At 41.4% G+C, this 24,843-nt stretch overlaps 1 protein-coding gene across 1 annotated transcript; it reads left to right on the forward strand.

Annotated features, from left to right (window-relative positions):
- The first annotated feature begins 1,063 nt into the window (after positions 1-1,063).
- mc5ra (melanocortin 5a receptor) lies at positions 1,064-23,716 on the forward strand. The gene is made up of 5 exons (XM_053880696.1): positions 1,064-1,172; positions 14,639-14,855; positions 18,070-18,176; positions 20,636-20,824; positions 21,631-23,716. The coding sequence occupies exons 2-5, from the start codon at positions 14,700-14,702 to the stop codon at positions 22,196-22,198; spliced, it is 1,020 nt and encodes a 339-aa protein (XP_053736671.1). The 5' UTR covers positions 1,064-1,172; positions 14,639-14,699; the 3' UTR covers positions 22,199-23,716.
- Positions 23,717-24,843: the final 1,127 nt, after the last annotated feature.

Here is a 24,843-nt window from a genome sequence, read left to right on the forward strand (position 1 = left end):
CACACAGCTCTCGGCTCTCCATACAGAGGAGGATTTCAATCCTCAGTCACAGACAACATCACCAGACTACAATTAAAACATCACTGCTGGATAACCACCATGTTTGTTCATACATTTGTGTTTTCATTTCGATTGTAAAATGAACCATTCTTCCAGTGTGCTGTCATCACGTGACCAGTTCCAGTAAAAACCAGCAGAAACCAGAAGACTTTATGAAACACAAGTCAGTGAAGTATATCAATGTTCATATAACTGTTCAATGTTCATTCAATATTGTACACAAACACCCCTGAAATCCTTATAAAATGCTGCAAACAACCTATGTGGACTTCTATCAAGGTTTGAATTTGGCAGAGAATGTCTCCATTTCATTAATTTTCCCTAAACAAATCTTGTCATGGAAGTTGTGTCTTCATGAAGAGATGGAGACTTTTCTTGTTAGATGCCCAAACTACAGAGGCGGCCATCTTTACCCACCATCTACATCTATGACTGTCTTCTCCCGGCCAGCTCTGAGTCTCTTCATCCAGATCCATTGACCTGCTGACCAGAACCGCCACTGTACCACCAGCTCTTCCAAAACCACCATATCAGCATCCTGAGTGAAGAAATAAATACTTACTATACTATAACTTTCTACTGCTGCCATTTGCCATTTTCATCCATCCTTTTGAAATAAATGTTTTGCTTTCATACCACAGCGGTGCCGGGAAAGGAGTACATTGTCACGTTCTGTCACAGCTAAGATCACACTTCTGTTCTTCTGTCGTGCATGTGGAGGATTGGCTTCAGTGTTTTCTCCTGTCTGGTGTCAGAGCAGTTGCTACACCAGTGTCCAAAACTAATACAAGCGCTGCCTATTTACTTGTGCAATACTCCATTGATTTTGAGTGGATCCTTTCCATTGTTTTTCTGAGGGCTACAGTGCCGTAAATCCACCAGCAACAACCTCTGTGGGGGTGCTTCATTTCTGTCACTCACTGAATGTCGTGTTTGCACTGTCAGATGTGAAAGGAGGCGTTTCTCTGCCGCCCTCCTCCTTTTTCTCTCTCTCACTTTGTGAAACACACAGCAGCTCTGACAATGCCTCAGACCGTGATGCTCCTCTGAGACACCATCCAGTCCCTCCGAGCCGACCGTGGGTCCAGTTGGAGTCACTGCACGAGGGAGAGGTGAGTCATCTCTCGTGTGTATGTTCTAAAGACGACCTTTATTCAGTAACCTGTTACTCATGTTTTAGGGAAGATGTTTCACTGCGGCGCATGGTAACTTCGCATTTAGCTCAGGAGCTGGGGATGCTCAACTGTTCCTGACTTGTAATTACTGGCTTCAGGGGGTTTGAATGAAAGGAGCTCCCTTTCAGAGGCTCTTTATATTTTGGTACATTTGTCAGATAAATGGTGTTATGTAACAATGAATGAGAGGGACCAGATTTAGGAAAAGGTGAAATGAAACATTAGTTTCAGTCAGACATTTTGGCTTCTCTGTTGACATGAGCTGGCCATTAGAAGCTGCACTAGTGAATTGTCAGAGATTATGAATCTTTCAATCGGCATTAAGCATAGGATGCATAGTTTAGTGGCATGTGGCCAGATTTGCTTGAACTTGTTGAGCTCTGCATCAGTGAGAATAATTCATCGCCTCTGAACACGATAGCATGGACGTCCTGCTGCTCTCCTCCTCTCAAATTTGCCTTATTTCCTGTGCGAATCCTCCAAATTAAAAGGTGATGAATTGATGTTCTAATTCACTCCCAAAGCAATTCATCCTACTGTGGGGTTGTTTGTGTATATTAGCTGCAGATAAAAGCATCCTCCACAGAGAGCAGTGCCAGCCATCGTTGGAAAACGGACCAAAAAATTAGACAATAGCGTTCCAATTTACCACCTTTGAGGAAGGCGCCATTGAACATCCATGATTGTCGGTCTTCTTGACAATAGATGGTCAGCATGTTCACACTTTTGATGAAATATATCTTACCTCCGCCTTGACAAATGGCTTATAGCTTATTTGCTCCCTTTATCTGGGCTGGCAGCGTTCACATCACAGCACCAGTTGTGCATCCCAGACGCCTTCAAACCTCCTCCATGTCCTATCGTTTCAGGGGTTGTGTATGTAGTGTAGTCCCCAAAATAAAAAGTGACTTCTCATATGAGTTCCCATTATTTCCGCTTGGAGCCACAAGCAATCAAGGTTAAGGAGTGTCCCCTCAGAAGCATTATGCCAATAAAGCGGCACTATCTTTGGTTGAATATGAAATCTCCAAGGCGTTTCTGCTTCCAGAGGCCACAATTTTCAAAAATGTTTTTATTCTCTTTGCCCTCCGTGCGGTAACAGCCTGAAGAATCCTTCTGTTCCAGCATGCTACATGCTTGAATGACTGTCCCTCCAGGGGTGGAACAGCTGGTGGGAAAGCAAAGCTACAACAGGAAAGAAGACATAGATGTTTGATCTGCATTTTTTGGGGGGTAATATGATTGTGTGTCAAACTCTACAGCACAGATCTGATTTCTGAAGTGTATATGTGTATTTAACATACTCTGGGCACAGTAGCGTAGGAGACTGGAGGGTGACCACAGAGCAGACAAACTGGGGGTTCTCAAGAAGTCTGATGGTTTTCTGACAGTTGTAACGGTGAAGTGTTAAATGTCCTGCTCAAGAATGTGACTGTCAACAAAGCTCATCTCTAGTTTTGCTTCTTCTGGTCTGTTTACAATATAAGGCCAGACGGGTATGGTGTTTTAGCTTTTGTTCATTGCCAGCTAAAGCTATAAAGATAACTTGATTAACCCGAAATACCTCGACTACAACGTCACATTTATGGAATAATAATACTAATATGAAATCTTTAAAGCACCTTTTAGACCCGCCATGTCACAAGGTGCTTTACATAAGAACAGGATTAATATCAGCACAGGGCACAAAGGAATCAGGCATGGTAAACTGAAAGACAGCGATAACAAAGGGACTAGAGCACAGAGGTAAGTAAAAGATAACCAGCAAGGATAAAATTCCCCTTGGCAACTCTGTCTGTGGTGGTCAGTATATATAAATCATAGCTGGGAGCTAGACCGTGGCAACCTTTAAACGTTATTAGAAATACAGTTAAATCGATTCTAAAACACACAGCAAGCCAGTGTAGAGAGGCGCAAACTGGGGTGATGTGATGTTGTCTGCTATGAACAGTTAAAAGCCTAGCAGCCGGGTTTTGCATCTGTTGGAGGTGGGAGAGAGATTTTTCGGCAAAAGCAGAGAGGGAGTTGCAATAATGTAGGTGGGGGAATGTGAGCGTATGGGTGAGTTTTTCAAGGTCAGTGGGATTCAGCATTTGGTTTGACTTTTTAGATGACTCTGAGTTGTTGGAAGCAAATATGTAGGTGAAATGCTGACATGGAGTCAAAGATTACACCGTAGTTTCAGGCTGTGTGGGTTTTTTTGTCAAGTATGGATATGTTGGGACACGCTGAAACAGCAGGTAGGACTTGAGATAATGTGAGGTATAACTATATATATATATATATATATATATATATATATATATATATATATATATATATATATATATATATATATATATATATATATATATATATATATATATCAAAGGCACCACCATTGTACAATAACTAAATTCAACAGGACACTGTGTGATGGAGAGGAACTTTTGCATCATACAACTTTTACCAAAACAATTTCTTGTTTTGAGATAACTATCCCTCCCAAACCTCCCGCTTTGCCAAGCACATCACCAGAATCAGGCAACATGACATCAGGGGGACAAGCAGTTTGTCAACAAAGCAGCAAATAGAGGTCTTTTGTTTCATGCACTTGCCCTCTGGATTAAAGAGGAATGACGTCAATGTGACTGAATGATCACAGAAGTAAATCCAGGTTGCGACTGAACTGTGTCAAACTATATCTACAAACTATATATAAATTATTATGGTTCAAGACACGGGGAGGGACCCGAATGCAGTGATGAAAGTCGCAGGTGGCTGGAGCGAGTAAAAACAATTCTTTAATACAATAATCAAAACACAAAAAACGGACAGGAACTATAAACTGAGGACATCAACACCAAATGCGGAGTGAGGAAACACAGGCAGGGGCAGGGAGAAACCATGAGGACACGAAGCAACCATCTGGCCACGCAGACTGGAACCCGGGTGTAGAAATCAGCGGGGCTTGAGCATCTGATGAGCTCCAGCTGCGTGGCCATTAAGCTGGAGGGAACAAAGGAAAAGGAAACAAAACAGACAACAACAAAATAAAAGCCGGGGAAAATACACAAAATACACCTGACAAAAATATACGATTACAGACACCTTATGACTACAGGCTTGTAACAGCTCAGGGGTTCATACAGCTTCAGGAATAAGAATATAGTATGAGGCACTTTTGGTGTATGCTTTTTTTTTTTTTTTTTTTTACAAGAGTATAATAACAACTTGTAATTTTACATAATCTTGATGTACAGACTTATTGTTAGTGAACTTATTCCAGTTTTTGGCTGAATCATATTTTATTGTGAAGTGCATTCAATCCAAATAGGAACACATGCATGTGAATACAACAGGCTCTGATGGGTGCCATGAATGGCATTGTCTTTATTTGCATATTAATTATAATTCTAGAGAAATTAGGTCATTAGAACGCATTATAACACAACAGAGAAATGACCTGTTTTATTCTGCCGTTGTTTCAGTCATGTTAGTATTTGGTTCTACTGCGTAGGTTGCACATGTAAATATTTGTAGTATTCGGCTCTGTACATGACTAACAGCGTTTGTCTCTCTGGTGGATCAGGTACTTTCAGTACTCTTGATTCAACAAACACGTAATTTGTGCATGCAGTAAAATCTCAACCTCAAGTATCAGTATCAAGTAATTTATAGCGTCCTTTCTTGTAGGAATAGCGATGAGCACAACACGGAAAATCATGCGCAATGATCAAACTACTGTAGACATCTTCTTGGTGTCATCTGCAAATAGTGCATGGCTCACTCCACAGAATAAGACTCTTAGTATCAGCAGTCTGAGTCACAACCACTGTGAATGAATTAATGATGTAATCACAGGGAGGAAGTGAGAAAGTGAGGCTCGAACTTTTCAAGTCTGTCTAATTAATGCCCTCCACACATGCAGAGGGGATCTCGAGACAGCCGTCGGTGGCACAAGTGAGTCAGGAACCCACTCGCTGCGTTCAGACAAATTAAGAGACAGCTCTGGGACTCTAGAGACTCGCCAGAATAGCTCTGACTTTTTGTCTTATTTCCTGTATAAACAATCGTTTCAACTTGACTAAAATCCCAGTCAGTTCGCTGGCTCATTTGGTGAAGAGCAGCACGAAACTGGGGCTTGGGAGCGGTGGGTTGACCTGATCTATCTGTTCTGAGCAAGGGGTAACCCGAAACAAGCGTCATGATTCTTAGGCTAATATTTGTCAGAGCAGCACACAACCCTTTTGGATTTGTAAATTACCTCATATCACACAATACACACACCCATCCAGACAAATTAGCACATGAACATACCTGTCCATCAAGTCAACTGACCTGGATCACCATTTATTTACACAGCAGAAAGGCGGCCATGTGCCGCAGTTTAGCATTCCGACATGTTAGCCCGGTTCACCCATAGTAAGACCCGCCCAGTGTTGGTCATCATAGCATAAAAAGTAGTTAGGTGCAGTTACAAATTACACCTCTCTCCATTCACTCTGCACAGAAAAACTATTCTTCACAATCCACACATATATATATACATATATATATATATATGTGTGTGTGTGTGTATACAAATATTTGCCACAAGAAGCCACATTTTTAATTTGAATGAATGTGGTATATTGCTGAATCGAATGATGGACCCATACATACATTTAAACAACAAAATATTGTTCATTTTGCATCCATTTGACAATAGCACAATAAATCCCAATGGTGGCTATATTCAAGTTTTTATATCACTTTATTTAAACTAAATACTATACTAAAATATTTGTATAAGAATTTCAATTTTATAAGAATTTTAAGTACATTCAGAGTAGTGGAAACCCTGGTCATTATGTAGCGAAAAACCCCAACATATATAGATAGATAGATAGATAGATAGATATAGATTTAACAGTTTGCTCTCCAGACAACAGGGAACCTTTGGAAGTACACAAGTTCCTGGTCCACTGATCACTGTGATGCACAAGACACGTCGCAGCAAGGATGGGAACAACAAACATGGAGGAATCCCTGAACAAAAGCAAACAAAAGCATCTGTTTGCTTTTGCTCCAGATGTTTTTCGCTACACAATGGCCAGGGTTTTCCACTACACGGAATGGACTTGAAATTCTTATAAAATTAAAATTCTTACACAAATATTTTCAAGACATTAAAAGAGTTTTAGTTTAAATAAGGTTATATAAAAACTTGAATGAAGCCAGTAAAATGTATGAATTTTTAAAATACATGCACAAGACACATACGCCGGATGCAAACCAGGAACCTTGTGACACACAGGGATGTGCTTTAACCGCTCTACTGCCGCTAAGTCGCGTGACCAGCTGTTTAGGTGAGCCTTACATAGGATGTGGCTCTTTTCAGCATCACAGTAAAACAATGTGGGACTGGTTGGCCACGCCTGGCTTAGATTGTCCGAACGTTGAGTCAAACGGTCCATGGCGTGAACGTGTCTCGGTACATGCAAATCCCTCCCTCCTCAGTGTGATCAAGTTCTGGACAGCGACTCCAGATCAATAGAAAAGCCTTGTTTGTGCTTGGATCATCTGGGATCTCTGCACGTTGAGTAACTAACGTCTGACAACCATCAATAGTTTTATTAATGAATGAACATTACAATTGGTCGCCTCGCTGTGCTGGTGTGTTTAAATGGTGATTCACGGAAGCAAAAATCAGAACACGACCCACACAACACTTATGTCAGTGCCAGGACGTTCAATGGTGAAAGTGAGGTATCAAGACCGCTTCCAACAATTGTCTAGCTAGGATCTCAGTCATTCATTGATCATCGCTTCATACTGTTCATACTGTTTTGTCCTAGCAGCGTCTGTGCCGAGCGCGCACACTCGTGCATTGAGGAGCCCGGTTTTGCTACACATCTCATATAAGTTTGTCCACGGTATGCGTCTTACTCAGCAAGTTTCAGAAAGAAACAGCATACTTGAAAACGTGCATGAATAAAGGGGGGAATGTGCATGGATGGTCAGCTATATTTTTCCTTGAATTTTTCTGACAACACACATTTAAAAGAACAATGAAGGACTTTACATGCATATTTTGTTGGGCTGTCAATTTTTAATCTCATTTATTTGCACTAAGGCTGAGTTAACTCACGATTAATGGCAAATTAATTACACTTTTTTTTGTAACTGTTCTGAAACCTAAAGGCAGATTTTGTCACTGCTGAGATGTCGTCGCAGAGGTGTTCTCCGTTGTCGTGGCTGAATGTGTTTATGGACATACTCCTCGGCCTCAGTGTTGGAATTAAATATCTTGGTGTCACCGTGGTGCGTGGGAATTACACGAGCAGGGAAAAGAAATCCATGTCTTAGTCCAGCTTGTCTCAAAACTCGTCGGATTACATTGAATTCCTTTCAGTCTTTGATCACTTCAGCAGGCAGGTCCGGGAAGATGCTGATCCGATGTCCCTCATAACTCAGCGGCGGTTTGGAGCCAACTATTTGCAGCACTCGCTCTTTCACTGGGTCGTGGTGTAGTTTCGCGATAACGATGCGAGGCTTGCTGGACAGTCGGCCCATGCGATGCGCTCGGTAAAGCTTAATCCCGTGAGGAAAGTTGACTGTTCCCAGGATCTTCAGTAATAATTCAGTGACAAACGCCGTCGGGGAGCCTTTTTCCGCTTTCTCCGGGATCCCCATTATTTTTATGTTCTGTCTCCTTGACCGTGCCTCTAAGTCACAGAGTTTAGTTGTCAAGCTCCGGTTAAGCGACGTCAGCCGTTCACAAGTTCTCTCCAAGTCAGAAACGCGTGTCTCGTGGTCATCCCGAGCTTTCTCCAGTCCGGTTATTTGGGCTGAGTTTTCGGATAATGCTGCTTTTACGCCATTGAGTGACGACATCAATCCATCGAACCTGTTGTCCATCTTTTTGTCCATCTGTCTAATCGCTTCAAGTATAGATGACGAAGTATTTTGTGACGTGGCCTCGTGAGCCGGCGAGCCCTGTGAGGTGCCGGCGAGCCCTGTGAGGTGCTGGCGAGCCCTGTGAGGTGCTGGTGTGGTGTCGTCGGAGTGGTGCTCCTCTTCATCTCTCAAGTGCACATCCGACTCGGCGGGGAAGTTTTTCTTGCCTTTGACCATCTTGTCTGCCTCTTTCTTGTATTGTATAACATGTTGGAGATATGTATTTTAACTAAATATGCATAAAGTGGAAGAGCCGAAGAAAAACACGACTTATGCCATAGCCTGCTCAGTAGCGCCCCCGAAAGGCAGATTTTATCAACACACAAGTGGCCAATATTGCTTACAATGTAAAACTTTTATCATGTCTTTCCTGGGCCTCTGAGGTTATTCAGAAGAATGTTCTTCACAGTATCTGTTATGTTGGCTTGCTGTACTAGACAAATGTTTGCGTGAGGAAAGAATTATTGGCCACTCTTGTGTTGATGACATCTTCCTTTAGGTTACATTCAGAACAGATGAATCAAAAAGTGTGATTCACAAGTGAACTCCACTTCATATTGATGTGTGTTGATTCACTTAATTTAAATCAGTATATTGACAACACATGACAATTAAACTTCCCCAAAAGAAAGAATTAACATTTCAGCCTTTGTGTGTCTGTGGACACAGGTATTCTTCTGAAACTTCAAGCTGCCGCCTCCGTTTGTCTCTGTATTGGCTGCACTGGTAAAACAGTATAAGCTTTTTTTTTTTTTTTTTTTTGGTCTTTTTGTCTAAGTGCATGGACTACACCCCAAACATTAACTTTCATTTGAAACTGTCAGGTTCCTCATTTTCAAAAACGTCAGTGTTCCAATGTAGTGATGGGTAGATGAGGTATCATGAAACACAGACAACTAGCCAATTTCTATGTTATTTGGGTTGGCCTAAAAATTGTGCAAAACTAATTTTAAAAATAATTTTCTGGGTTATTGTGCTCATATTTCACCAAAAGTCTTGGGTTGTTTTGGTTATCCCATGTCTTGATTTGTTTTTTTTTCTTCTTTTTTTTTGTCTGCATTATTTGGCCAATATGACAAGTTTAAAAAACATTTTTCACATTTGTGTACAATTGTCTGTTTGTTCTCAGTTTGAGCAGCATTGCACAGGCAGTACAGCTGACAGCCTGCAACTTGCTGGTTTGAATCTAGCTGCAGCATATTGGAGTTGTTGAATCCCTGGCGATATTTTTGGTTGCATAAGCACTACATAATTATTAAAGAGCCTCTTAAAACATTTCAATGTAATTAAATAATGAATACAGTTTAGCTCATTTTGAGGTAGCATTAACCCCAAAATTTGGGTTTAAGGTACGTATAATATGTAATATATTTTAATATATTATTAATTTAACACCAAGACTGTGGGTCCCTTTGAACCGAAAAGTGGAGTTAAAAACAAACCAAAATGTCTTGCTTTTAACTCATCTTTTTAGAGCACGGCGTCACATTTTTCCAACAAAGCTGGAGTTTTCAGTCAGAAGAGGAGTGAGAGACTTTGAGGATGATCCCTTGAGAGAAAATGTGATCTTGGGTAAGCACACATTACTGCATTTTGAAACAGGTGCTGGGTTGTATAGAAACGCTTATGTAAAGCAGAGACTCTGCGTTTGATGGTCAGCAGCAGGACGTGTGACACTGACTTAATAAAACTGGAGTATTTAAGGACCTCAGCCAGCGCTTCTGAAAACAAGGTTGTTTAATGGTGCATGAGTCTTGAAAAACAATCGTCCCTGAACAATACTTTTCAATATTTTTAAGAAGTTAAGAAGAAAGGCCTTGTATAATAGCATTATATTTAATTTAAAAGAAGAAAAGCCTTACCAGAATAAAGCGGAGGTGTGGTGCACACACCTGCTTGTTTAACAGTAGCTCAAGTTTTCATGAAGCAAGATGCTAACTGAGGCTCCTGTCATGTTTCTCTGTCTCTAGAGTTAAATATACAACCGTCATAACTCCTCTTGGACATTATTATAGGAAGTTTTTTGTTCACATTCTCTGATGTGACAGACTAAAGCCTGATCCAGAGGGAATCAGAGTAAACAGCACGAAGAAGGAACCCACAAATATTACAGGTTTCCTGAAATTGTTAAAGCAGTTTGAGGAATGTATTCCAAACCTGGCTGAGAAAGACCATCAACTGAGAGACCTCCTCTCTTACTAGAAACAGTGGGTGTGGGGTGGATCTCAGCAGCAAGCGTATGATCATTTGAAAGGTTGGTCTTCACTGTTTTTGAGAGCTGTCAGCAGATGCATTGTCCTTTGGGTTGGGAGCAGCTCTCCAGGGGATAAGTTGGCGGTGAGACGTTGGGAGACATCTCATCAAGAATCAGACCACCACCTCAGTATGTTTATTGGCTATCAAGCGCTCAAAGGTCTTCCTCAATTTTTGTCTCAGCCTCATGAGCTACAGCTCCACAACCAACCACACACTAGCTAAAAGTCTGCAGCTGCCGCACTTACTTGTGCATCAGTCAGTCGAGAATCAGAGCAGAACTTGCAGCGGCTTTCTGGGCGGGTAAATGTGCAGGTTCATGTGAGAGCAACAGATGTGTTATTATCGGACACTGTTGAGCCTCACCAGTTTGAATCGAGCTGGACGCCACTGGATCAACCAAAAAAATACACACTGACTGACACTTATTATTCACAACCAAGTTCAGTTTGAAGAAAAACTTAATTTACAGTTTCTCTGTGCGTACTGAATCATTCAGCTATTTGCTCTAGATGGTGTCTTCTTTTCAAAAGAATGATGGTTTTCATCTTTGTTTACGTCCTTATTGTTTTTAAATATAAAATAGGAAAGTGGGACAAAACAGCATCAAAAGTGAGCAACAGTCATTGTCCACCAGGAGAGTAAAGTATTCACTGCATTTTCAACTCATACATTCTCAACCTCTCAAATTCCCTCCAAGGGACTTGGAGCAGAAAGTGAGGATTAACATAATGATGTGCAGCCATGGAACTCAGCCTTTTCCTTTCCAAATATCACTGAAGAATAGCTTTTTGTTGACAGCCTGTGAGGTGTGTCTGATCTTTGCTGGGGACTCGTGCACTCATTTGCCTCATAAGGTTTTGCTGTAGCCGCTCCTGGCAGTTGTTAATCCAGGCAGTCTTGGTGTATATTTGTTTTGGTTGGTCGGTGCACAGAACCCAGACGCTCCATTTCAATTGGCTCAATATTGCTATTTCAACATACATACATCGGCAGTTAACCACCACTTAGTCTCAACAGTACATGCTAAAATGGCTTTCCAGTGAATTAATCCGATAAAACATAGGGAGGGTTGGGAGTGTTTATTTTATTATTATTAAATTATGGTAATTTATGACTGACTTACGGAGGAACAAAAGCACTTGGTCTCTGTGCCACCGAGTGTTACGCATCATCCATTTGCAATTCTAAACAACACTCAAAACAGCAGGTTTGATGAATCACCCATTATTGATCACCAGGAACCTCTGTGTACATTTCATTATTTCAAGTGGTGATGGTTTTGACACATACTGCTTCAGAATAAATTGCACTTCACGCATCCTAAAATACCATTTCTGCGAAAGCAGCAGAAGAATCTCGTATTTTGTTTGTTAGTGCATGAGTTCACTACTTTTGCTAGCATCAGAACGTGGTTCTCTATCATCACAACAATTGAGGCTTTTCTGATGCATTCCTTTTTGCTGCTGTAAATTTGACATTTCTAGTCCTGCATTATCTCAAATTATATGATGAGATGTCGCAAGTGAATGCTCATCAGAGACTGGCCATTTTGCTTTGGTAGAGAGCTCAACACCTCAAGCTGAACCATTTTACCGACCTGTGAGGCAGGAATCTGGATTCCACCACCACTGCCTCTTGAACGGCAGCAGTCAGTTCATCAGCCAATTCAGTTTGTCTGGTTAGAAGTGTTTTTGAGTGCAGTTCATTCAGTCATAGACTGAATGACTGAGGCAAGAATCCATGGCTGACAACCTATTTTTGGCTTGAATATTAGAAGTTGCTCTTCAGAATCAGAATCAACTTTATTGCCATGGTCATTGGGGATCCCACCAACTAGGAAAGTGCTTTGGAATAAAGTGCTGCCAATCAAATAAAATATAATATATGCAATATGTGTAAAAATACAGATTGTTTGGTCATTGGTAGAAAAGAAACCCATCTAAACCTTTACATGAATAAATGGCCTTGTCAGTTTATTCATTGTGTTCCGGAGAAATATGAGCACTCTGTTAAACGTGATACAAGTTACATAGAGTGTGGACGCAGGAACGGAGCAGTATACGCAAATGTAATTAACACCCTTACTGTGGGGAGCCTTACAGAGGTGTCATCCTTCTTCTTCAAAGGAAAAAGCAATTTCAAGTGCTTTATATACATGAATGGTTTTGCACTTTTAATCTCTCTTCCAAATCAAAGTAAGAATGTGAGCCTGTGCGCTTCCCACTCAAGTATCTCTTACTCATTCTTTGGTTTATTCTTCTGTCATCTGAGTCTTTGATGTGGCTTTCTGACTCATCTGTTGCTTTTCCACTATTCCAATTCTCATCAATGGATGTCACTGGCCCAGTGACACTTTCTGTCATGGGTCACACGTTGAGCAGATTCCATAGTGGACCTTTTCTTTTGCTACTGCCTAAATGTAGTATGCAGTATGAGCATCATTTAAAATGGAAGACTCAAGAACAAGGACTTCGAGGATGAAGGAAATCCCTGTAGACTGAAAAATATGGCTTTAAAATATTTTGCTCTACCGTGAGTCTCCAGTGGCTGAATTGATATGCCAAGCTCCATCTTCAGATGATGCAAAGATTTTGCACTCAAAGAAACAATAACATCGATGGGGATTAGAATGTTACGACTGCATATCTGTATTCACCAAGCAGTGTGAGAGTCAAGTAGAAAGATTATTGAAGGCACAGTTAATAACCGGACTTGCATTGACAAAATGATAATGAGTAAAACCATCATGCCATATTGAATACATAATGGCTCTGAGGTATTCGTCCTTTTCATGCTTAATTAAATTTGAAGGTCAAAATAATGACACGGTCGGTGGATTCTTCACAATCCACCAAATAAAAATATCTGGACCACCGTTGGGACAATTTAAGTATCTTTTGAAACAATCAATATTGTTTCAAAAGACCTATTGAACGCTGCAGTATGGTCCTTCTCGCACACAAGTCTATATTTTGAGACATTGACATTAGAAAGACGGAACTGAAATCTGTCAGACGTGCATTCTCCTCCTGGGCAGAAGAGTGCCGAGACACACATAACCAAATCATAACCGAGGCAGTACGCTAGGTTGTGTTTACTACCGGTTGAGACAGTTGCACAGTACTGAGTAAATCAGAAACAACTTCATCTACATGCATCCTTGTGTGTGTCTAGTTCATGCACACATGCACAACATGACATTGACTAACATCTCAAACTTTATAAAGCAATGACTTCAAACCAGAGCATCTTCATGATGAGGGACTTACTGCATCATTTAGAAGGAGACTCCATTCTCTTGCAGTGGAAATTCCACCCCGTCACCCTCAGGCTCTTTTTGGTTTTGATCTTGTTTCTCTCAGTGAATCTCTTGTTCCGTCAGCTTAGGAACATTTTTTTTAATGATACATAGCATTCGCTGAAATATTTAAAAACACTCCATAGGTAGTTTTTTTTAATGTCTTAATGAGCCAGAGAAATTTGAAATGAACGGCTTCCTTGTGGTGACATGCTCATGCTCCACCACCCACAGATGTAAGATGGTTAGAGAGCACAGGGCTCTGAATCGTATGTGGAAAGTGGGAAAACAAATTTCTGTCCCGTGATGGCCAGCAGGCATGAGCAGTACTGTACAGAGACCATGATGACATGTACACATTAAAGCAAAGTATTTCAATGGTCATTTGAGAGTGTCACAAGTTTTCGTCAGGGGTTCCATTGCCTTCGAGGCGCAGTTAAGAAAGAAACAGATCAAATGAGCTTCCTCCATCAGCTGAGTCCACAATCACTGGATGCTTTTCTCATTTTTGAGCCTTGTGGCTCTTTCCAATTTTGTTTTCAAAGATCTCAAAAATATCTTGTTGGTTCAGTTGGCTGGAATAAATCAAACACATGTTTGTAACACAAGTTACACAATGCACAATAAGTTGTCTTGACGCTTCCCAAAAAATGTTCTTGACACAAATTACATCATTATATTTTCACATCTTGATAATAATATCTGCTGAATTTAATGGGGGCACTGGTTTATGAAATTTATGTTTTGGTACATTTTTAATCCTTGAAAAAAACAAATTACAGTGAGTGTTGCTTTGCGCTCTGGTCCAACACAAGTCTGAAAGCATCATTTCTGCATCCATGTCTTGACTGGTTCGATGATGTGTTTGGCTGTAAACAACTTTTCTTTGTTTCATTCTTATCAAAACCGTCTGACTCTTCTTTCTCAGTCTGCATGAAAATGCCCTTTTGACTGGGTCAGCACTGTCTTGGTCAAGAATTGCTGCCAGGATGAACATGTCTTACGAGGAGCAGATGATGAACTCCACCTGGAACTACAGCTACTCCTACTATGGCACCAACTACACCCTAGCACCGCCAGTGCTGCACCACACCGTCAGCACCTCGAAGCCTGCAGCATGTGAGCAGGTGCACATCGCTGTGGAGGTGAGTCCAGAAACATGCTGCTCTGAGCACTCTCCCACAACCGTCCACTGTTGAACTGCATGTCAAACACGTTCTAAACACACCAACTGGAGCAGCAACATATGGCCAACAGTGCCTCTTGTCTGTTTTCTCCATGTGGTGGTTTGTGAGAATATGTTTACAAGGGTTTGTCAAATGTTTTAGAAGCTACTGAGCTACTGAACTTTTATAGATGATAATGCACACTGACATTCTGATCAACCCATCCTCACTCCCATGGCGTATTATATTGACGTTGGGGAAACTATATTTTTACGTCCTCTGCAGACATCATTGTCGCAATGTGGAAACATCATGTTTCCGATTAAAGCATGGCCCGCCTTCGAGGCATAGCTTGACGTCGTGGGCAGCACGTCATGTAAAAGAAAGACGGATGTTGGGGTTAGGTAAGACGACCTTTCAGTCACAGTTACTTCCTGAGAAGGTATAGAGGGGAGCCATGTAAGGGCTGGTGACAGCTAACATGATTCAGTGATGAGAGCTTCTGAACGTCTAACCACATGAACCCTTTGCCTCGTGCTTCTCCTGTGAGTAAAGACCATGGCAGTGGGATATGTTGCCCTGAAAGACTTCTCCTAATAAAAGATTACATTTGGTTCCTACTGACACAATTGGAACAGTTTACATCAGGGGTTCCTGCATGCATTTTTTGGATCAGCCTGAGACCCCAGGTTTGGGTATTTAGGTACTCCACACTTCTGCATTAAGTTGGGTACGGCCAGGAGAACGGAAGGATGTGAGGATTGTGAGAACAGAAAAGATTGCACTGATATACATATGAAACATTGTTAATGGATGAAAGGATTTTGTGTATTTGATTCCATCTTAAGGGCAATGACTTCATAATCGTACTCATGTCTGTCTCCGACTCTAATGCTTCCTACAATTCAAACCTGGTGAACACTGTTCTCTTCCTGAGTTGTGCAGCTAAATTGCCATGGCCAGAGTGTACTGGTCCCCCCAAAAAAAGGCTGAAAGAAAAATTGGTTTGATTGAACCTTCAATACGGACTGAACTGAATAATAGTTGCACAAGGAAGTACTACATCACGAAAGCACTGACTGGATAATATACATGACTGGTACACACACTGCTTCTGTGGCATGTGTCTCACTTAGATCGCAGGGATCAGTCAGACAACAACAAGAACATAGAAGTGTTTTACCTCTGGGCAGTCAGTTCTGTGCAGGGCACACAGGTTCTAAGGATCTGAGACTGCAAATGAATCAAGTAAAAGCAGTACAACTAGGAGACTGGACCACTGCAACTGTGCATTACCAACAACAACCAACGTATGCTGAGAATACAAATAAAAGAAGATCACATTTTTACACTGACAAAATCTAGAAGGTTGAACTGTAACAATTAATGTACGGTGTGTGAAAGACCAACGCAGCTGAAGACCAGACCAAAGCAGGCACACTACACGGATGAGATTACAGGGTGAAGAGAAAAGTTGTGCGACTGTGATTACAGGGAATGACAGCCACACAAGTGGGCAATCAAATCGCAGAATCTCAGTGGTCCTCTAAGAGGCACTAGAGCTATGGCTCACACTCATCTGCATGAAAGCTGTGGACTACGATGAGGCACTCAGCAACTCAATGCAGAAAGGCTGCCTGCTCCTCCGCACCAGGAGAATGTTTCCTGCACAACTCACAGGTGGGACACTGAGGGAACATCTCTAGTCAGCCATATTCAGAAAAGCAATAGAAAATAAATGGAATGGATGAAACAACATGGATAAAAGGTCTCTCCTGGTCTGGAGGGTTCTGAGCTGCCTACCAGATGAGATGAGTTCCAAGAGTCCATGTGTGGGGTGACAAGAGTCCACCATAATGCTCCCTGCCCTCTCTCTAGTCCTCGAAGAGACTACTGATTGCTGATTTGTAACCGCCCAATTTGGTGACTCGTAACCACCCAATTTGGTGATTGTAACCGCCCATTTTGGTCATTTGTAACCGCCCATTTTGGTGATTGTAACCGCCCATGTTGGTGATTGTAACCGCCCAATTTGGTGACTCGTAACCGCCCAATTTGGTGACTCGTAACCACCCAATTTGGTGATTTGTAACCGCCCATTTTAGTGATTTGTAACCGCCCATGTTGGTGATTTGTAACCGCCCATGTAGGTGATTTGTAACCGCCCATTTTGGTGATTGTAACCGCCCATTTTGGTCATTTGTAGCTGCCCATGTTGGTGATTGTAACCGCCCATTTTGGTGACTCGTAACCACCCAATTTGGTGATTGTAACCGCCAATGTTGGTGATTGTAACCGCCCATGTTGGTGATTGTAACCGCCTATGTTGGTGATTGTAACCGCCCAATTTGGTGACTCGTAACCACCCAATTTGGTGATTGTAACCGCCTATGTTGGTGATTTGTAACCGCCCATTTTAGTGATTTGTAACCGCCCATGTTGGTGATTGTAACCGCCCATGTTGGTGATTTGTAACCGCCCATTTTGGTGATTGTAACCGCCCATTTTTGTCATTGGCAGCCGCCCATTTTGGTGATTGTAACCGCCCATTTTGGTCATTTGTAGCTGCCCATTTTGGTGATTGTAACCGCCCATGTTGGTGATTGTAACCCCCCATTTTGGTGACTCGTAACCACCCAATTTGGTGATTTGTAACCGCCCATTTTAGTAATTTGTAACCACCCATGTTGGTGATTTGTAACCGCACATTTTGGTGATGGTAACCGCCCATTTTTGTCATTCGTTGCCGCCCATTTTGGTGATTGTAACCGCCCAATTTCCTCTTTGTAACGGCCCATTTTGGTGACTCATAACCGCCCATTTTGGTGATTTGTAACCGCCCATTTTGGTGATTGCAACCGCCCATGTTGGTGATTTGTAGCCGCCCATTTTGGTGACTCATAATCGCCCATTTTGGTGATTTGTAACCGCCCAATTTCCTCTTTGTAACCGCCCATTTTGGTGACTCATAACCGCCCATTTTGGTGATTTGTAACCGCCCATTTTGCAGATTTATAACCACCCAGTTTGGTGATTTGTTACTGACTGGATCCAAGATGTTTTTGTTGCGAATGCCTTGCTTCACACGGCGCCACCATTGCAGCCACCTGACACGGTCACATTTTGAAATTGGCGTCCAAAAGCTCCCAGGCCTGGTGTCTCACCATTATTATGCTGTCTTTAAACTTGGCAGGTATTTCTGACCCTGGGAATCATCTCACTGCTGGAGAACATCCTGGTCATCACCGCCATCATCAAGAACAAGAACCTCCATTCACCTATGTACTTCTTTGTGTGCAGGTATGATATTTTGATGTCATGTACTATTGTAGAATGCAGTGAACATCTCATCAACATGAAAGAACTATCCTAAGTCACTGTTGTAAAAAGTTGGTTAATATTATCTGATGTGTACAGTGAATGTTCTGGGTGTCATTGAAGTCATGGAGAGCGTTTATAAATCTACCAAAACAAATGAGCTGTTCGTGATCTTGATTTAATATTCAAACAGTATTTTGCAATTGTTATTCCATTTGTGTAACTGCGCTTTTGATTTTGTATAAGTGTAGTGTTTTATTTATTGATTGTGAAGTTCAATGAAACGTTTTACAAATACACTTAATACTTGAACAGATAAATAGCATCAGAAAATGTTCTACAGTAATGTTTCACATTTCATTTAAAACAAAAAAGTTCAGGGAGATCCAAGGCCGAGTAGCATCCAGAGATGCCATTAGCGCGTTAACTTTGTAACTCAGTAGCTCAGTAATCAGATTAATGTTACTGTACTATAATTTTTGTAAGATATAAAAACACCACCTCAAAATTTCCCTTCTAATTTTGTTTGGACGATGACGGCTGCTAAATATAACTTGCAAAGTGACTTGTAATCTAACTTAGTTACTTTTAAATTCAGGTAATCTCAAAAGTAACAGAGTCACTTTTTAAGGGAGTAGTCAGTAGTCGGATTACTTCTTCAAGGTAACAGTGGCAACACTGGTGGCATCTCTGATCAAGTTTGGCCTATTGCTGGCGGACTACGCTGGTTGAGAAAGCATGGTGACATGGTTCTCCATGAAACCAATCGGTTGCTGTGGTACAATGCTGAGGACTGGATAGTGACTGCAGAGTTCTAAATTCATATGCTGTAGATTGATGGATTTAAAAAAAGAAAGAAAATAATATTAGAGGACAAAAAAATGCATATGTTGGAAAGGCAAGTCATATTGAACAGTGATTGTTGGTCTATCTCTAATGATACGAGCTGTGACTGTGCTCAGATTCATTCTTTGTTTTATGAGACTGAATTGTGTTTCTGTTCAGATGGTTGAGTTAAGTTGGCATGACAGTACAGATTTGTACTTTGCTGGTTCATAATGGTTAAAGTGAATGCCTGGATAAAAGAACAATGACTCATGACTCATGACAGACTCATGTACACAATTTGGTCCTATCAGTGACAAACACGTGGTTTACGGTTAGTTAGTTATGTCTTCCACTTCAATCTGATGTACACATCAAGTGTTTGTTTCACATGGTGAACTTTTCTCCCGAGCATTCAGTCTTGGTATACCACCTGCAATGAGGTGCCCCCGGGTACAATTCTACGTTGTGCGCTATTTTAACACAGATCTCACTAAATCAGCCAGTTAGAGTTTATTGAATGTATTTTGATTAGATCAGCTTCACTCATGAAGTCAAGGCAGTGAATATTTTCGCTCAGTGAGCCCAGGAAACATGCTTCGACTGTATGTTGCATGCCATTGCTTGCACAGTGTCAGGTGGAGTTGAAGTAGAGTGTCTCTGAGCTCACACAGAATATGGCTGGCTTCACACAGCACAGCGAACAGAGATATGATCATTGTATTTCAATGGTAAAAAAAATACTTTCCACAGGCAATAAAAGTTTTATCAAAATCGACTGTGGTTTTCATTGAAGACCAAATCATGCTGTTTTTGTTCCTTGCCTCGTGACTAGAGAGGCACAACTGTCTCTTGGCGGAACAACTTGGCGGTAATAAAAGCATTTCCATTTTCCAAATGGGAATAAGGTGACAATGAACAGATGATTAAAGTTAAGTGGTGCAATGGATTTCCATCTGGATCCAGGAATCGTTTGAAGGATTTGTTTCTGGTCCATAAAGATGCAGCACTGTACTGCCTTATTATAAAGACTGTCTAAAGCAACTGCCAAAATGGGTTGCTGTGTGTACTACATTTCTATAGGAATGCTGAAGAAAACCATTGGAGGCATACCGCAACTCACATTGGGGACCAACAGCCTCTCAGGAATGAGTGCTGTGTTCATTGACAGTGCTGTAGCTGAGGCTAAGTATTGGAATGACCCTTCAAAAGAAAGTCAAAGTTTTAAATACATAATATCCAGAACTAAAAAATGAACCCAAAGTTTAGTCGAATCAACACCAACAGGAAAAAGAGAAACAGCATGAGGAGGCGGGGCACAGGCGAAGGTCTCATTCGAACTCAAAGCCTCAGGTTTGGTGCTCCAGCAGAAAAATCACACAATTACAATGAGAGTGTTGCTGTGGATGTGACTGCGTCACAATGACATATTGTGTATTGGCAGGAAGCAAGATTTTTTTTGCAGGCGAATTGAAGCAAGTCTGAGTGTTCGTGCATCAGACCTCATTAAGTTCGCCTGAAACAATGTTGCATTTGTAGTTCACTTCATTTTTCTGTGAGTTATTTTTAGTACTGGTACAGCCCAAAGACACACCTTCCGCCTTTTATTTTTGCAGTTTGGCCGTTGCTGACATGCTGGTGAGTGTGTCCAACGCCTCGGAGACCATCATCATTTACCTGCTCAACAACAGACAGCTGGTGGTGGAGGACCACTTCATTCGGCACATGGATAACGTCTTTGACTCCATGATCTGCATCTCAGTGGTTGCGTCCATGTGCAGTCTACTTGCGATAGCTGTTGACAGGTGAGCTGCAGCATCTGTTGAGGTGATTTAACATGAAGAGATTTCCAGGACACAATCCACAATGTACAGCACATTCCCAATATTCTTATTCTGGCACTGTCCACTGGCCAAATTGCAAAACCAATACTCAAGAAAAACTCGGATGGTGGGGTGAACAGATCACAAGGTGAAGTGAATTCTAGGCCTAGAGGAAGGGTTAATAGCCCCATGTGAGACCCAACAAGACATCACCTAGAAGAGACACTAAAGGACAAAACACAGTGGTTGTTTTCTACTGTACAGACCTGGTCTTTATGGGAGAGGTGGATGACTGCCATCAGGTGCATCTAGCTGAGTTCTAATAGAAAGTTGGGTGGCCATTTGCACCAAACCAATTTGAGATGTCTGAGCTCTAAATAGTTCTTATATTTAGATGTGGCTCTCAGTTCACAACGCTTGCACATAGCAAAAGCGTAATTCTGGAGTTTGCAATGTAGGTCATGACCTTTGATCAACAGAATCTGACAATACCGTCAGTGTGACTATGTCCAAATAATTTTGGTAGCATTTTAGTTGTTTCATTACATGTGTGCTACCAAAATGATGATAAATAAATGAAAAATAAATAAAAGAATGTAACCACATTCTTTTACAACAACTTTTCTGGGGCTATTTTTTTTTATTCCTGCCACAATTGAAAGCTCTTGTGTGGACATGCAGTATCTATGGAATGATTTCAACCGTGCAGAACTCATTGGTTTTGGTAATAACAGAGCAAAATCTCTCCTAACACCCCTTTAATTGATGTGACGTTCTACTCTTGACAGGTATGTCACCATTTTCTATGCCTTGAGGTACCACAATATTATGACAGTCAAGCGAGCCGGATGCATCATCGGAGGAATCTGGACCTTCTGCACAGGCTGTGGGATCATCTTCATCATCTACTCAGACACAACCTCTGTCGTCATCTGCCTGGTTGCCGTCTTCTTCACCATGCTGCTGATTATGGCTTCACTTTACAGCCACATGTTCATGCTGGCTCGCTCGCACGTCAAGCGCATCGCCGCCTTACCTGGCTACAATTCCATCCACCAACGTGCGAGCATGAAGGGAGCGATCACACTCACCATCCTCCTTGGGATCTTCATTGTATGTTGGGCGCCCTTCTTCCTCCACCTAATCCTGATGATCTCCTGCCCACGGAACCTCTACTGCGTATGCTTCATGTCTCACTTCAACATGTACCTCATCCTGATCATGTGCAACTCCGTCATAGACCCGCTCATCTACGCTTTTCGGAGTCAGGAGATGAGAAAGACTTTCAAGGAGATCATCTGTTGCTACAACCTGAGAAACGTCTGCAACAACATCTCTCTGACGGGGAAGTGCTAAGGCTCTAAGTGCTAAGACAGTGAAGGAAATGTGGGACGACCCAAATTGGGGCAGCAAAATGACAGAGAAGGTTGAGTCAGATGTTCTGGGAAGTCACTTTCTTGTGTATAATGAAGCATTCATGTGTCCTGTGCTGGTGAAAGTGACTCACTGTGTTTTAAAAAATGCATCTGATATTCTGGTGAAGCTTTTTCAAAAGAGCAGCTTGTGGTACCTGAATTATTCTTTCAGCAAATATAATAGGACCATCTTGTACATGAACATCACCTTGTCCTTATTTTCCAGTGGTCTCTCTCTCTAAAGTGTATCCATATTTCCACGCTTTTTATTGTGCGTTGGTGTTTGACAGCTGCCTTATCTTCTTGTTGTTGCTTTTCCGCACTGATGATGGATGTTTATCCTGGAGTTTCAGACTCATCAGGATAATGTATCCCAGTAGTTTTGCCTTGTAGCTTTGGCTGTACAAAACATGGTATGAAGTACAAAACCAGCAACACTTGCCAAAACCACTTAGAGACTCCATCATTTTCCAGAAGAACACTTGTCACTTGCTCACAAAGATAAAGAGGACAACTTCACCAAACCCCATGACACATTTGTACCTCTTGTGTGTATTTGGGAATGAGCTCCAGTGACTTATGGTGTGTCTTGACTAATAGTGCTGCTGTGTATCGTGCTGTTCAGGACGTGTACCCAATGGAATTTTTATGATGTACGAGATAAGCAAATTCTAGGAGTCAAACTGATTTCAAGGTTTTAATGACACTTTGAGCGCTTTCAAACCAAATCAAAATAGAAACTTAAATAGAAACGACTACAGTGAATCACTAAGCTGTGTAAAGAGGAGTTAGAATCCGTGTGCATTAGCTGAGCCAGAGCAGGGTCATTGTACAATCCTGGCCAAACAGGTATCACTCAGCTTTCTCAACTCTTGGGTTCCCCAAACTCATCTCTGCTGACATACCTTCACTTGATGATGTTCCAGTCTGGCAGAGTGTGAGGTGTGAAGGCCCATTTTGACCATTCTCTGGCTTTCCTTGATGGATTTGGCCTGTCTCAGAGGCAAAAACTACCCTCCAGCACGAGTGGCCAGCCAGCACATGAGTAGGGACGTAAGGGGCTCCTCGCTCAGCCACAGTTCATGACAAACACACTGTATACCGAGCCATTGTAGAACCTTTAAGCTGTGAATCAGCCTTATCGAAAAGCACAGCTGACATGCTGTATTATTATTATTAACCCGTGTCACTTTAACTGATGTTGGTTTCTATGTAATGTGTGAGAAAATACTAGAAAACAATCCCATAGAATTTGACTGCGAAAGGCATCCGAGAATGTAAAAAGTGAAAGATTGAGATTGTTATATATTATTATAAAATTTTATTACTGAGATTTTCTTTTCTTTCTAATTGTTCATATCCAAGCTTGGAGTTTGTATATTGTAAACGAGATGTGAATATCTGTATTTATATATACTCTAGGGTGAAGTATTTGCTCCAGAAAATGTGTATAAATTGTATCAAGTAAATAAAGTTGCCTTGTTTGTTGCATCGTCATTGCTGGAGGGTTGCTGGAGAAACAGTTCCATCATTGCTAGACTTATCTTTCACCTGTCATTCTACAAAGACATCAGCATTCCAGTTGTTTGTGATGTTTACCCAGCATGAAAGTTACCAGGCTGTATGGCTATGCCGGCCTTCCACATGTGATGTGTTTTCTTCTTGTCAAGGGATACACTGAAATGAAAATGAGAAAACCAAAGCCGAAAATCCTGAACACCAATGGAACTATTGATGGCTATGGCTGTGTGCTTCACACACTAAAATGAATGCACTGCAACGTCAAAATGAGAACTGATATCACACTTGCATTATAACGTGGATCAAGTACAGTTGTGATGCATTTAACTGTTTCCTGGAAACAATACTTCTTTCTCTTAAATAAATGTGCTAAACATAGGTTTAACTAAATAACAAGTCGTATATTGAAAGCATATGCATAGAATGTTTGAGTAATAAAGTAAATTCACACTCATACCATAATCACAGTAAAAGTGGCGACACAATTGAAGGTGCTGGATTAAATGAACTTGAATAGACATTTATTCATATGTATCCTTTCTCAACCTGACTGATAAGCTCATGACTGTACCTATTGTGAGAGTTGCTTTATGTACATCTGAGGCCACCATAGTCTGCACAGAAAACTATTATTGAGCTAACTGTGCTACATGCTTGAGCTGATCAAGCTAACATAAACAAGGAAAATGTTACTTTCATGTCTACATCTGTTTTCATCAAAACATCCTCAATCCCCTGGTGTGATATATTGACGTTGGAAAAGTGGACTTTTGCATCCTACACTGACAAAAAAATCCAACCTTCAGCATAAAATGTTTCAATGGACTAAAAGAATGTTGTCCTTCCATAGTGTTCCTGGCGGGGCGGTGTACTGCGTGCGTTGGCAGGAGACAGGGAGATGTGCTGCCGCTCTCTTCAATGAAAACTGACTGGATGGCAGTTGCTATTTATTTAGCGCCGTACGTGGCACTCCTCCTTCATGACGGTACTGAAAGTCACGGATTGATGGCCTTTGAATAGCACTTTGACACGATATTATTGACTACAGCACCATCCCATGGCTTA

Source organism: Synchiropus splendidus, chromosome 12 (assembly GCF_027744825.2).
Source record: "Synchiropus splendidus isolate RoL2022-P1 chromosome 12, RoL_Sspl_1.0, whole genome shotgun sequence".
Classification (NCBI taxonomy): domain Eukaryota; kingdom Metazoa; phylum Chordata; class Actinopteri; order Syngnathiformes; family Callionymidae; genus Synchiropus; species Synchiropus splendidus.

Coding starts and splice junctions, on each gene's coding strand:
- mc5ra (XM_053880696.1), top strand. CDS start 14,700: ATGAACATGTCTTACGAGGAGCAGATGATGAACTCCACCTGGAACTAC. Junction 14,856..18,069: donor AGGTGCACATCGCTGTGGAG/GTGAGTCCAGAA, acceptor TAAACTTGGCAG/GTATTTCTGACCCTGGGAAT. Junction 18,177..20,635: donor ATGTACTTCTTTGTGTGCAG/GTATGATATTTT, acceptor TTATTTTTGCAG/TTTGGCCGTTGCTGACATGC.